Raw genomic sequence first — 15,308 nt, forward strand, 5'->3', positions numbered from 1 at the left:
ACTGTTCCCTCCCTTGAGGTCTCTGCACAGATGTCAAATAACCCTCTGGACCAGACGGTCACTGATTGCCCTTACCCATCTCTTGAAGATGAGACTTGTCCGTGACTGAAGCCTAGACCCTGAAAAGCAATTGCTATAGCTAAGGAGTTGCCATCCACGGCCACAGCCTGGATAGGTGTCCTCCAGGACTCCAACCTGGGAGTAAGCCATAAGCAGTGCATGGGTATCAGCTCTGCAAGAACCCCACCCAGGGCCTGGCACCCTTGTAGGTGCTCCATGCAGAAGGCCAAGCTTAGGATGCAAGACCCGCCTCTGGCACCTTGTTGCTCTTGGTCCCTGGACCGCAGGGCATGCAGGCCTGGATGCCATAAGGCTGATGGGCTTTCAGGATTGTGTTAGGGGGGCAGGAGTGACAGGCCCCTGAATCCCGATCAATGTAGTAGCCAGCAGGACAAGAGGTGCAGGAGGAGCCCATGTCAGAGGCTTCCAGGGCACAGGGACGGCAGAAGGAGGCCACCCCGTCCATGACATTGGTAACATTAATGGAGTAGATCTTGGCGACATCATTGGTGTACTTTCTGCCCTGAAAACCAAGAAACAAGACAAGAGAGGGCAGACGCCTTAGACGCCGGCAGCAATTGAGTTATCTGGAAATGGTAAATTACTGCTTAATCTTTTTTATCCTCTAATAGTTGAGAAAACCTTAGAATTATCCTATTCTTTTTACTCACTTACCAGTAGGTTTTTATGTATATGTTGTGTTATTTTAAAACAAGACTGATCCATTTTAAGTGATGCATAAAAAATACTAAGTGTCATGGGGGAAGTATGAAGTAGATACTGTTATATGAAAAACACTGGCCTTTTCCTTGTGAAAGGAAAAAAAAATGTGTTTGTAGAATATCTGCTGCACTGGAGATACTCCAGATGTTAACAGGGCTATTGCTGGGCAGTAGTAGGATTTGGGTGATGTTATTTCTTCTTTTTGCGTATTTCTGTCTGCTGAGTATTCTGCAAGGAATCTTCATTACTTTTAGAAAATTAAACCAGAGTTGTTATTGTTAAAAACAACAACAGGGCTGAACAAGGGCAGCACACGTGTCCTCGGGGCAGGGGCCGCTGATGCTGAGGGCAGGTAATTTAAGGAGCTTACAGTGTCAGCTTTTCTGGAAGTCATGCAGGCAAGGCTAGATGCTTCTCAGGGGGCTGAAACAGGCCTGACTCCGTAAGGGTCACTTCCGTTCTAACCCATGGATTCTGAACCTCACACTCCTACTTAGGCTAATGCTAGGATCCTTTCAGGGTTCAGAAGTCTCTTCTGGAAGCCAGGGGTCTGAGAAGGGGAGGAGCTTACTGTCTCATGAAAAGTGGTCCTCTGGAAGGCCCAGGTGAAGCTCATGGTGGCATTCTCCTCAATGATGTAGGTATAGGACTGTTTGCCTTTGGTACCTTTCCATGTCTCCACAGGTGTGTTGGTTCTAGAATTCACACCCTGAATCCAAGACAGACAAGTGAAGAAGGCAAGGTGGGCTGGATGGCTGGTACTGGGAGGGGAGAGGATGCCATCCCAAGGGCTGTCACAGTCAGGCCTGTGTTAAACTGTGAAGTCCCTGATGGACATTCTGGGTCCTTTCTCTGTGAAATCACTACAAGCAGGGGCATCAGTTATGTTGATTGTTGCACCAGTGGGGCAGAGGGGGCAACCCTCCCAATAGTCCCTGGAGGCCCCACAGTGGGCAGGGAAAGGAAAACATACCACCATGAAGTAGAGCTCGCAATTCACAGAGCAGATGGTCTCAAACACAAATGTGATCCTGGCCACCTCTTTATTCTCTGTGTCTGCCATCACTGACTGTGGAGGTCTGTGGGCGTAGAAATTCCAGTCAGTCCCAGAGGCCAGGCAGTGCCTACTGAAGAGCCCAAACAGCAGCGAAGGGTCTTCAGGAGGACAGGACTGAGTTCTGAGTATGTGGGGAAGAGCATGGACCGAGTCCACTTCTGCCGCTGTAGCTATGTGACTGTGACCTAGCCAGACTGTAGTTTCCTCTTCTGTAAGGTGGGGGTGGCAATGTCCTTCTCATTTACCTGCCATCATCGTGGTGAGAGCCAAAGGCCTAACTGATGTGAAAGTGCTTTGGGAAATGCTATGTGGCCTCACTAGCAGAGTGTGGTCCCCAGACCTGCAGCACTGCCATTGCCCAGGGCCCAGTGGACACACAGGACCTCTGGCCCCTCCCCAGACCCACTGAGTCAGAATCTGCAGGTCAGTGTGATGCCCAAGTGATGCAGATGCACATTCAAGTTTGAGAAGCACCACTTTCTTTTTTTTTTAATTTTTTTTATTTTGGTATCATTAATCTACAATTACATGATGGACATTATGTTTACTAGGCTCCCCTCTTCACCAAGTCCCCCCCACATCCCCGTTCACAGTCACTGTCCATCAAAATAGTAAGATGCTGTAAAATCCCTACTTGTCACCAAGTTCACAGTCACTGTCCTTCAACATAGTAAGATGCTGTAAAATCACTACTTGTCTTCCCTGTGTTGCACAGCCCTCCCCGTGCTCCCCCAACACTATACATGCTAATCGTAATGCCCCCTTTCTTTTCTTCCTGCCCTTATCCCTCCCTTCCCACCCGTCCTCCCCAGTCCCTTTCCCTTTGGTAACTATAGTCCATTCTTGGGTTCTGTGCTTCTGCTGCTGTTTTGTTCAGAAGCACCACTTTCTTAAGATGTTAAATACCTACATCCACTCAGCAGCTCACTCTGGCATAGTGAGCGCTTTACCTGGGTGGAATGAGCAGATATGTCAATTTGTAATCCTTTAACAAAGTTCTCAAGTTGGTCCTTCTTTTAGGAAGGAGAGAGACATGCCAAAAGGGGCAGGGATGGGTGGGGGCTGGGGAAGTGGGTGGGTGGGGTTAGGAAGCACTTTACTACTGGCCATCAGATTTGCAAATTGAAAAGTACTTTTGGGAATGTTACCCTAAAAGGTGTGCTCAGCTTGCGAACTTGGGATGTAGCTGCTCAGCTTCGAGTGATGTAAGGAAAACTACTACCTTTTGGGCCAGTACAGTGGAGGAGTGCTGGCCTGGGATGGAAAGGAGGCACTTGACGGAGGGAATGTTGAAGCCACAGCAGCACTAGGGAAGGGCATCGGCGCGCTCCTTTCTAAAGTGCACGTGGGCAAAAAAGTTCACTTGGGCTTTGGAAACCCTTTATGGCTTTTCTTTTGGCTTTGGCCATTTGCTTGAATTCTGAGGACCTGTGGTTCTCAGCTCCTATCTACACAGCTATGCTAAACAACGGGTGGAAGAATCATCTCAACCTGAGTTAGTCCAAAATCAGTCAATCCCCCTTGTTTTACAGATGAAGAGGATGACACCGATAGGGACATGGTGACTTTGCCAAGTTCAGAAACCCAGTGAGTAGCAAAGTTCAAGTGCCCTGTCTTCCAGTCCGGTGCTCTTCCCACCATACCACATTGCCTGTGGTATTTTTTTTTAATGGCAAATGACTTGCTTATTGTCCTAGATCTTCTTGGGATATGGGGATAAACATGACAATAAGAACAACGCCTCCCAGTTTTCTTGCCCCAAAATAAGAGGAACTGTCTATGGGTACTTCTGGTCCTGTTTTTTTAAGTTTTTCTCTTTTTTTAACCCCATCTGCTATTGTAAGGAGAAAGATTTTGAGTAGCGTGTGGCCAGTTGATGGGAAAAGCTAGAATGGGACAAGAGAGTAGTAGGCACATCAGCAGGGGCAGCAGCGAAGGACCTGCGTCGGCATTCAGGTGAACCTCACAGCCCATTAGTGCCTCTCCTGCGCTCTGAACTGACGTGCCGGATGCCAGAAGCCCTCTTGTCTACATTCCAAGCTACATGGAATTTGAATGTGGCCAAGGTGGTGTGCGTTTCCCTTTAGCTTTGTATTCCTCACCTAAATCCTGGTACGACAAGAGTGAGAATCATGAAGTCACTGTCTGAGGCTCCAACAGCTGTATAAATGTTATCACCAGCCACCTCCCAGCCTGCAACAGGAGAGGGGAGAGTTAATGCTCCAGTGATCTTGGGTGCAGGGCAAATATGCACCCAGATGACACTGGGAGAGAGAGAGAGAGAACACTGTCCTTTGAGGCATCCAGAATTAACACTGAACACAAACCATATTATTATCCTGCTATTTTGGTGAGAGACTCTGCGACTCTCAGAGTTAGCCCTTTGGAGTGTGTGCACATTGTTTCTAGTTCTGTTTCTGTCCCTAAAAGGAAGGTTTGGTGGAATATATGTCTAAGAAGAGTGGAACTGTCAAAGGAATATGTAGCATGATTGGCTCATTTTTCTCCAGACAACATTACTATTAAGAACTGCGAAGTTGGAAGAGCCCCTGGGGGAGCACAGGGACCTGACAGCTCATGGTGAGGTGAAAGGCAATTACCTGTCATGCCCTTGTACTCAAAGTTGATCCCACTGAGAACGGTTGTTTCCATGTTTGCGGGCAGTGTGTTCCACCATTTGTACTCGAATCCCACAGCAGGTTCAGTCCCAGCTAGGCAGTGGCTACAGTCTGGGGAAGCAAGGTCCAAGCATTCAGCGGGAAGGCTGCAGCCACCCTGACCAGAGCTGCTGTCACACAGACCAGTGGGCAGCCAATCAAGGGTGGTGCTGAGCACCACTGTGCCGTTATATCAACTGACTCAAACATTCTGACAATGCAGTCAACAAAGTCACGATGTAGTAAACATTGATCCTTCATTCCAATATTCCAGCCATTCTACTTGCCCACCAAATTTTTCATTTCAAAACTTAAAATGTATCTTCTATTCTGATGCAGATAGTTGGTATTATTTGTCACATTATTATCAGGAAATCTATTCACAATAAGTACACAGATCCCCCCAACTCCTTTTTGCTGCATGGCATACAGGTTTTGATTGCATCAAGCTGGTCATCCCAGCTCCCCAAACTTTCTAGTAGCATCCCTGCCACATGCTGGAAGCTTCCACTGTAAGGATTGGGTACATTTGGGCCTCAGTCCTGTTCACAGTTGGGATGAGGAGGAAGGCAGGACTCTGACCTACAGACAGGATCCACCCTGACTTCTCCTAAACTTAGTCCTCAGAGGTAGCCTGGCTCTTCCTGCCTCCCTTGGAAGGACAGAGTCCATATAGCCGACCCCTCTGAGCAGCTGCATGGCCTGCCCCAGTGGGAATGGACGTGATGCAGAGTATAGGGCAATAATGGGGTTACCAGAGCCATTGGAGTATGAGCCATAAGGACAGGGCTCGCAGGTGCTGCTGTTGGTTTTGAAGAAGCCTGGGTTGCAGGGTGGACAGCGGGTCTTCACACCAGAGGCGGGCAGCTTCACTGCCCCCTCAAGGTCCTCGCCACAGATTTTCGGCTGGGCCCACTTGTACATGAGCTGCGTCTGCAGAAATGGGTAAAGAATGGCTCCACCTGTTTGGGACTTAGCACATCTTTAGTAATTTATCTTGAGGATGGAGGTGGGGTGTTCCTGGGCTATAATGAAAAGTCCACCAGGGTTTTGATCACCAGTGTATCCCAAGCACCTAACCCAGCGCCATGGTTGGTCAGGATAAATATCTGCTGAATGAATGTTTGACTGGATCAAGAGGGAGATACCTAATGAAGACTTGTGTGACAGAGGGAAAGGGGGGAGCAGTTGTCTCTAGAGAAAGCTCTAATTCTGATGTATAATCTTACTACTACCAAAGCCAGAGGAACAGCAGCTGGCAAAAGTCCCAGAACACACAAAAAGGCATGGAATAGAGGTGGCTCACATAACCCTTGGGGAAAGATAGGGTGGCTGAGGTGTCCCAGTCTGTCTTCCAAGTGTTTTATTTGCTTTTTTATTTATTCAGTAGCCATTTATAGAAAACCTAATGCAACTGTGTGCCAGACCTGGTGACTCAGAGATGGGTGAAGCATGTTGCCTGTCCTCAAGGAGCCCACCATCTAGCAAGGGCAACAATCACATAACAGTCAGCTGTGTGGGGTTCGGACAGGGTGTTCTCTGGGACATCAAGGCAAGAGGAGCAACACTGGTCAAAGAGTACAAGGTCCCAGTTATAAGACCAATAAGTTCTGGGGATCTAAGGTACAGCATAGTGATTATGGTTAATAATACCGTATTATATACTTGAGAGTTGCCAAGAGAGTAGCTTTTAAACATTCTTACCACAGAAAAGAAATGGTAATTATGTGACATGATGGAGGTATATGCTAACAGTACGGTGGTCATCATTTTGCAATATATAAGTATATCAAATCAACATGCTGTATACCTTAAACTTACACAGAAGTTGTATGCTGATTACATCTCAATAAACCTAGGTGGAAAAAAGGGACGAGGAATGGTCAGCCATCAATTAGTGGATGAGAGAAATACTGTGTCTGTCACTCACTAGGACAGTCCCTACTCTTTTGATGGAGGCATTGAATATGGAAGAGGAGATGACCTGCAGGAGGCCCCTGGCTGGGCAGCTCCAAGGTTCCTGGGTGGCCCTGGGGTCAAGTCAGAGACAAAAGGTGCTCTTGTGGATAGCACTGAAGTGCTGATGAGAATGGTCTGTGCTGTATCCCATACGTGTGAAAAGGTGGGTGAATAAGGCATCTGTCCATTTTATTCAGGATAAGAAATGACAAGGCCTGGAAAGAGGCCTGTTTGCTTTCATTGATGGTGAGCCCTGGGGCTCCTCCTCCCTGTGCTCAGCTCAGCCTTCCTCCCTGTGAAAAGCAGTAGGGGCCAGAGCCCCAAGCTGTGCTCTAATCTTATCCCACTTGGCCTGTCTCCCGAGTCTCACGGAGAGAAGGGTCTAGGGAGCAGGGAGACTGACTTGGGCCATGTCTTGGAGCACATTCAGCAACCCTGGTGGATTAACCATCTGGCCCCTTAGAAAGCAGTGAAGCACAGCAAAGATCACAGGAGCAATAATAAGAGTTGGTTGGAGGTGTGTCCCTTGATTTGAAAATATGGTTTAGAAGACAGTGAAATCATGAGACTGAACAGAACCAGTGCAGGCATGAGACATAAAGCAAGAGACTTCTGTAAAGTGTTCCTGGTGAATGCATATTCATGGACACTGCTTCAGGGCCCATCTCCTGAGCTGTGGCTGGGCTGCAAGCAGAGCACTGGCTCTGGCCCAACCTAGCATCGAAAGGCCCCAGTGGTGGTCAGGTGAGGGCAGACACCCAGGCTCACAGGCAGCAGAGCACACTGGCGATCTAGAAGGTTTTGGCCCGAGCCTGGAGGAGAGAGAATGCAGAAGGAAGCAAAGACAGCCACATACAACCACATGTTTTGCCTACGGGGAGAAGTAACGCAGGACTAATTGTTCTCATTTAAAATATCAGAGAGTCAACTGAGGCCAAGAAAATGAAAATAATTTTTACAAGGTCATACAGAACAGGAAGCATTACAGAGCTGAGTCTAAGGCTCAATGGACAAGCTCTGTAGCCATTCTCTCATGGCTGCTGGAGAAGCAGATGATGCTCCAAACACGAGGGCAGGGTGGGGTGCACAGTAAGAGATGACTCTGAAAAAATGATCACTGTTAAGGACCAGACTTTATCCCAAGCTTAACTGGCAAAAGGAGAATTCATTCAGCTGCTCAGCCAGCGGATATGTGTGCATCCTAATAGCCAAGCATATGCTCTGTGCTAAATGCAGATTTCCGGACTCCTAATTCTATTTTCTTGAGAGGATCTAGTTTAGGACACAGACAGCTCCTCCAGAATGTCCAGTCTAAGACAGATCTCACTGCTTGTGCCCCTGAGCCATCCATGCTCACTTACTGCTTTTCCTCGAACTCACCAGGCTCATGCTTGCCTCCTCTACATCTGCTGCGCCCTCTGCCCAGAAAGCCCTCCGGCTCCCCATTATCTCAGAGAGGTCATACCAACCTTCTCTAAAACAGCATCTCCACCCAAAGTCATTCTCTATCTCTTAATCCTTTTTTATTTTTCCCTTCGTACCACTTGTTACCATCTGATAGCATCCACATCTGTTTGTTGTTTATCTGTTGTCTCCTTCTCTGCTTGCTCTGAGAGCTAAGCTCCGTAGGAGTAGCCATCCCCTTGGTTTGGTTCACTGCTGAACCCTAGTGCCTAGCACAGTGACTGACTGTTGAAATGAACAAACGACCTCCTCCGAGAGGCCTTCCCAGTCCCCCAGTCCTGGCCACTCCTCTTCCTGGTCCCCCAGAGCCTTGCACAGCCTTCTTGTTGCCTTGGCAGGCCTCTCCTTCTCTCTCCACCATCCCTCCCAGGACCGTGGGCTCCCTGAGGGCCGGAGCCTGTCAGTCACCTCTGAATCCCAGTGGAGCCGCGGCCCTGCATGGCAGTGAACGCACACAAAGCACCTGCTGACTGGCTGCCGGTGCAAACTACAAAGGCAGGTCTTCCTGAGGCAGAAAGCCCTGGGAGCCAAGGGACCCAGCAGGGGCTGAACAAGCCATTCTCCAGTGAGTCAGGAAGGAGGAATCAATTCCCTTTGCCAACCCACAAAAGCCGCACTGAGGGGACAAGTCTGATGAGTTCCATGAAGAAACAGTGTGCATGGACAGGCAGTCTTTGCCCAGAGGAGCTAAGCAAATGGAAGAAACCAAACAACAGAAAATGAGATGGCATTCTGACACTGAGTATATGTGAATGCATAGTGGAACAAGTGAGGCAAAAGCAGTTTCTGGCCTGAAAAGGAATGAGGCCATCTTGTTTTGCCTCCCACTAGCACTGGGGTCACTGCAGAGGTCTGGGGAGTTTTCTCTGGTGCCAGCTACACTGGCCGGTAGAACTCTAAATGTGGTAAAGCAAGGAGCAGGCAAAGGAAATAACCGGGGCAAAGAGGCCCCGAGACGGCCACACACCTCTCCATTGGCATCACAAGCTGTGTGGGTGTAGAAGTAATCTTTGTCCGTGCAGGCTGGGCGCACTTTGCAGGAGGACGATCCTTCTTCTAAATTGCAAAAGCAAGCACAAATATTTGAAGTGACATAATACAGCAGAGCTCCTGACCCTGCAAGAGCTCAAAACTCTGTGAGCCCCAGGACCCTGGGGTACAGCACAACACGGATATTGTGTAAGTAGAAAATCCCGCAAAGCCACCCTTCCCCTTGCTTCAGCAGCATCATTTCCAGTCCCTACAGCCCTGCTTAGGGACCCACTTTGCCCCTCTCCCTGGTGCTGAGGAGGAACCAGGGGCCTGCACTGTGGAGCAGGGCGTGGAGACCCCCTGGAGCACCAGCAAGGAGGGTGCAAAGCTGGGCGGAAAATCCTGCAGGCTCACCGCCACCAACACAAGTTCCCTGAAAGCTGCCGTCTTCAGGTGCCTCAGAACCCTAACTATGCGCGTATTTTTTCTACTCCTGAAGGGCTGAAGCAAAACATATGACAGCTCAGGCAGTGCCTTCATCCTCCTATTCCAGTTCTTTCTCTGAAATTCCTCTTTATGTGTGCTTAGAATACAGGCCTTCCCCCTTTGGCATTTCCCCGTCTGTGGAATCATCCTACACGAACAAGGTGACCTTTCCTCCAACTCCCCTTAAGACATGAAGTTCCTTCCACCCTCTACAGCCCCAAGCATCCCTGTTCTATCTCTAACCCTTGGCCTGTACTTAAGGAAAAAGGTTATTAACTATCATTTTATTTATTCTGCTCTCTGTATGTTCTCCTTCCACCTATGTTAGCTCTGCTTTAATCCTATGAAACCCTGGCTAGCAAGAACTATTTCAATGAATCCCTCTTTAAAGCGATGTATTTCACCTTTTTTGAATTACAAACCCTTTTGAGAATTTGAAAAAAGACCTGTTTCTTCTACCCAGAAAAAAATACATAATCCATGCAAATAAATTTTTCTCAATTTCCAGGTAATTTACTTTTTGAGAATAATACCCACTACTTTATAGATTTCCAGTATATACTACTACTAGTACTGTCACCATGATTTTTGATATGACCGCTGTGATAATGGCGAGACCTCCCCTCTCTCTATATTGCCTGACAGGCAGTGTGGTGGAGTGGAATGAGATTTTAAGTTATACAGAACTGGGTTTGGCTCTCTTTTAATTATTTAGTAGCTGTGTCACTTTAGACAAGTTACTTAACCTCTCTGAGCCTTAGTGCTTTCATCTATAGAGCAGGAATAATATCTATCTTACAGAAGCCAGCACATACCTGGCTCATTGTAAGTAGGGAATCACTAAATGCTAGTAACTGTTACCTGGGTTTGTAAACATTATTTTTATGTGGTAACTGTCACAGTATTTTTAATAAGGATTAAAAGTCTCTCTCCCAGTTAAGGCTCACTTCTCAACTGATCCCCTCTTCTTCCCAAGGCACCAAATAAGTTCCTAGATCAAAGAATCTCCTAATTACAGCCTTGTTAGCCTGCACTGGGGAGTTCCCTCAACTACACACCTCTTCTGTCCCCATCTTATTAGCCTGAGCAAGAGGGAACCAGCAGCTGAGAAACAGCTGGGGTCTTTTCAGCTCATTTATTTGGTTAACAAGCAGAAGGCCTAATTCAGCATAGAGGGATTCAGGGACTCATGCCTCTGGTAGACTTGGACAGGAGAAGTTTGTGGGGAGATGCTGAAAACATACCAATTCCCAGAACCTTGCATATTGTGTCTAGCAAATTGCAAGTTACTTTAGAAAGTGTGTTCTGCCTAAATACCTTTTCTGCTTAGCAGATATTTGCTCGGCTTGACCCCCTAGCTCCAGGTTCTAGGAAAAATGGTCAGGCTGTTTACACATTGACAACTGTTAAGATGGTTTCAATAAATGATTAACTTCCATACTTATACCTCACTTTCCTAGCTCAGGTTTCATCAAGGTGTTTAAGTTGGGTATGAGTCAAGTTTGAAAGGTCTGCCTAGTTGTTTGGTGAGGGAGTGAAAAGTGAGTCCTGGTGAATAGGCCCTGGGCAAAACTGTAAGAAGATAAAGTTTATCTTGGGGGCTGCATCTCCTCTTTCTTTCCCTTCCTCCTTTCCCCACCTCCAGGAGTACGGTGTTCTCCCATTCTGATCCATTTTACCAAAGGAAACATTTCCCCTGAGTATTTAAGCACTTGATAAACCCAAGGCCAAGCTCAGATACCACCTCAGACACTGGGCAAATCCCTTAACCCTTTGAGCTGCTCTTTATTCATTTGCAAACGGAGAAATCACTCCTGCACTGTGCTATGAGTATATACGGGGTAATGTTTTGTACATTGTTAAGTCCTAGACAAATTACTTCTTATTGTTACCAATGTTCAGAGTATTTTCATATTGAAGACTACTGCTGGGCCAGGCCTCACTGTAAATGAATTAATAAGATTTGTGCTTAACATGTCAGGCACTATTCTAAATCCTTTACCTGTATTGTATCAATTGATCCACACAATAACACTATGAAGTTGATATGATTATCCCCATTTTATAGATGGGGAAACTGAGGCACAGATAAGCAACTTGTCCAAGGTGGTCTAGGTAATAAGTGGAGCAAGGACTTGAACCATAGTAATTTAGTTCTGGAGCCCATGCTCTTAAACCCTATGCTATTCTGTTAGGAAATGAATCCCTAGTATTAAGTGCAACATGAAGGAATTAATCCTAACGATCAAATTTCAGGAATCAATAAGAAAGATGCTTTTAGCCAAGCCTTTTGTCCTTAACATCTCCACCCCCATTAGTTCTGCCTTAGTCTAGATCCTGGGCATCAGCAATGGTGCCTGTTGGGAAATCTTCCAACTGTGGCCTCTGCCTTCAGCCATTCCTTTCCTTATCCATTTTCCAAATGGTAGCCAGAGTGGCCTTTCAAAAGCAGAAGCCAGATCATATCCCTTCCCAGCTTAAAATTCTTTAATGGCCTCCACTGTTGATAGAAGAAAACCCCAATTTGTTTATATTATACTCTAGTCAATTAGGTTTGCAGTAGCATTATGTTTAAAAAATGTACATGCCTTAATTAAACACTTCCTTGCTGTCACCAGAGTTCTCAGCAAGTTGTGATCTTTTTGCTGGTGGAGAGTCTGACCTCAGTGCTGATGGCTGCTGACTGATCAGAGTGCTGGTTACTTAAGGGTGGGGTGGCTGTGACAATTTCTTAAAATAAGACAACAGTGGAGTTTGGGGCATCGTTCAACTCTTCCTTTCATAAATGACTTATTTCTCCATAGCATGCGATGCTGTTTGATAGCATTTTACCCACAGTAGAACTTTTTCCAAAATGGGAGTCAGTCTTCTCGAACTCTGCATGCTGCCTCATCAACTAAGTGTGTTTAATATTCTAAGTCCTTTGTTGTCATTTCAACAATCTTCACAGCATCTTTACTAGCAGTAGACTCCATCTCAAGAAACCACTTTCTTTGCTCATCCCATAAGAAGCAACTCCTCATGCATTCAAGTTTTATTATGAGATTTCAGCAATTCAGTAATATCTTTAGACTCTACTTCTAATTCTCCTACTATTTCTTCACATCTGCAGTTATTTCCTCCACTGAAATTGTGAACCCCTCAAAGTCATCCATGAGGGCTGAAATCAACTTCTTCCAAGCTCCTGTTAATGTTGGTATTTCAATCTCTTCCCATGAATCACAAATATTCTTAATGGCATCAGAAGGTTCTCAGTTGACTGCCTAGCTTTGTCAGTGGAATCACTATGGCAACTACAGCCTTACAAAACATATTTAATAAGAAGATTGAAAGTTGAAATTACTCCTTGATACATTGGCTACAGAATGGATGTTGTGTTAGCAGGCATGAAAACATAATCTCATCAGAGCTTCTCATCAGAGCATAATCCACCAGAGCTCTTGGGTGACCAGGTACATTGTCAGTGAGCAGTAATCTTTTGAAAGGAATCATTTTTTTCTGAGCAGTAGCTCTCAACAGTAGGCTTCAAATATTCAGTAAACCATGTTGTAAACAGATGTGCTATCATCCAGGCTTTGTTGTTCCATTTATAAAGCAAAGGCAGAGCGGATTTAGCATAATTCTTAAGGCCCTGGGATTTTCAGTGTAGTGAATGAGCATTGGCTTCAACTTTAAGTCATCAGCTGCACAGCCCCTAACAAGACAGTCAGCCTGTTATTTGAAACTTTATAGCCAGGCATTGACTTCTCTCTAGCTATGAAAATCCTAGATGGCATCTTTTTCCAAGATAAGGCTATTGAAAATCTGTTCTTTAGAGTAGCCACCTTCATTATTTTAGCTAGATCTTCTGGATAAGGTGCAGCTTCTGCATCAACACTCGCTGCTCCACTTTGCACTTTTCTGTTATGGAGACGGCTTCTTTCCATAAACCTCATGAACCAACCTCTGCTAACTTCAAACTTTTCTTCTGCAGCTGCTCACCTCTCTCAGCCTTCAGAGAATTGAAGAGAGTTAGGGCCCTGCTCTGGATTAGGCTTCGGCTTAAGGTAATGTTGTGGCTGGTGTGATCTTCTACCCAGGCCACTCAAACTTTCTCCATATCACCAATAAGGCTGTTTCACTTCCTTATCATTTATGTGTTCACTGGAGTAGTGCTTTTAATTCCCCTTCAGAACTTCTTTCCATTCACAGCTTGGCTCAGTGGTACAAGAAGCCCAGATTTCAGCCTGTCTCAGCTTTCAACATGCCTTCCTCTCTAAACTTGATCATTTCTAGCTTTTGATTTAAAGTGAGAGACATGCCACCCTTCCTTTTACTTGAATGCCTAGAGGCCATTGTAGGGTTATTAGTAGCCTGATTTTAATATTGTTGTGTCTCAGGGAACAGGGAGGCCGGAGGAGAGGGAGATGGGAACAGCTGCTCAATGGAACAGTCAGAGCACACACAGTATTTATTCACTGATTAAGGTCATCATTTTATACGGGTTCAGTTTGCAACACCCAAGAACAATTCCAACAGCAACATCAAAGATTACTGATCACTGATCATCATAACATATAGAATAATAATGAAAAAATTTGAAATATTGCCATATTTACCAAAATGTGACATGGAGACATAAAGTGAGCAAATGCTATTGGAAAACTAGCACAGATACACTTGCTTAATGCAGGATTGCCAATAAAACAAGAAGCGCAATAAAACAAGATATGCCTGTACTTCTTCCAGAATATCCTGCCCTCATCAAATTGCCAACACATCTCTCAACATTCAGCTCATCTTTCAAGACCACAGCTAGTGAAGCCTCTCCTCCCTCCCCAGAGAGGGCTGACCACTGCCCTTTTGTGCCTCTACTGCACCCTACACTCAGTGCTCCTATCCCAGTGCCTACTGAACCATGGAGTTACTCCACTTAGGGGTTTCTATAACCTCCTTCCCACTTTTTGACATAAGCTGGAGGGCAAGGCACCAACCCTAACCCTAACATCAAGCCCAAGCCTTGCACCTAGCAGGCACTCAGAATTTATGGGTAAATGGATGACTAAATGGCCACAGGGACTTCTGTTGCTCCATGCACAATCATGGGCTCTGATCAGACTCTGCATTTTCCCAGCATCCCACTGACTCTGTATTGTGGAAGAGTCAAGTTACAAAGAAATGTGACTCTCTTTGTACCCCAAGCTGGTGAGGTGGTCAACAAACCGACCATGTTCTTTGTAGTAAAAACTCACTTTCCAATCAAAGGGGTAGATTGAGAAATTGGTGGCAAAAGGAGAACAGACTCCAAGAATTCAGACTCCCAACCTAACACAATCATAACAGCAATCTGGATAAAAATCACCTTCTATAGAACTGGGCAAAACACTCCGAGGCAGTTTTTTTGAAACCACCTTGCCTTTCAAACCCTTGTACCACTGATGGGCTGGAAAGGGAGCGAGAGACTAAGACTGACAAAGGCTGCCATTGTTAGAGCAGGGAAGTGGAAAAAGAAATTCAAGTGGAAAAACAGGAATTTAGACTTATAGATAAAAACTTCCCTTAAAATCTAAACATTCCTGTTCTTGCTGAAAACTATACTCTTTTGGCAAGATCTGTGGAGATAAACAGGACTTTTGTTTTAGGAACAGTGTAAAAATAAGCCTTTCACAAGGTCAATGGCTGGTCTTGACTGAGCAAACACATGCTGTAACACCTGTGTGAGGGGCGGGTATGTCTGTGTAAGGACACTGGGATCTGCTTGAGTGCCTGGAGGTGGGTTTATATATGATTCTGTGTAAGAAAGGAAAAACTGAATAGTTACGAGTGTTTGCAAGGGAAGAGAAGGGACTCTTTCTCTCTCTCTACTTGTTTACTTAGAACCTGTCTTGGAGATTGGCCCCTGTGCCAACCACTGAACTGCCTGAGCAGAGAGCCCTCTGGGGGCGCTGCCC

General features: G+C 46.0%; 1 protein-coding gene across 2 annotated transcripts in view; it reads right to left on the reverse strand.

Moving 5' to 3' along the window:
- Window positions 1-15,308, reverse strand: part of ELAPOR1 (endosome-lysosome associated apoptosis and autophagy regulator 1) — a 77,258-nt gene that overhangs the window by 7,880 nt on the left and 54,070 nt on the right. For both annotated transcript variants that reach the window (XM_036916654.2, XM_036916655.2), the window contains exons 8-14: window positions 8,888-8,976; window positions 5,253-5,430; window positions 4,441-4,569; window positions 3,943-4,033; window positions 1,757-1,862; window positions 1,355-1,492; window positions 320-583 (exon numbers count right to left, since the gene is read on the reverse strand). In XM_036916654.2, the coding sequence (XP_036772549.2) occupies window positions 320-583; window positions 1,355-1,492; window positions 1,757-1,862; window positions 3,943-4,033; window positions 4,441-4,569; window positions 5,253-5,430; window positions 8,888-8,976 (995 nt within the window). The remainder of the gene's footprint in view (window positions 1-319; window positions 584-1,354; window positions 1,493-1,756; window positions 1,863-3,942; window positions 4,034-4,440; window positions 4,570-5,252; window positions 5,431-8,887; window positions 8,977-15,308) is intronic.

Source organism: Manis pentadactyla, chromosome 4 (assembly GCF_030020395.1).
Source record: "Manis pentadactyla isolate mManPen7 chromosome 4, mManPen7.hap1, whole genome shotgun sequence".
Taxonomy (NCBI): Eukaryota; Metazoa; Chordata; class Mammalia; order Pholidota; family Manidae; genus Manis; species Manis pentadactyla.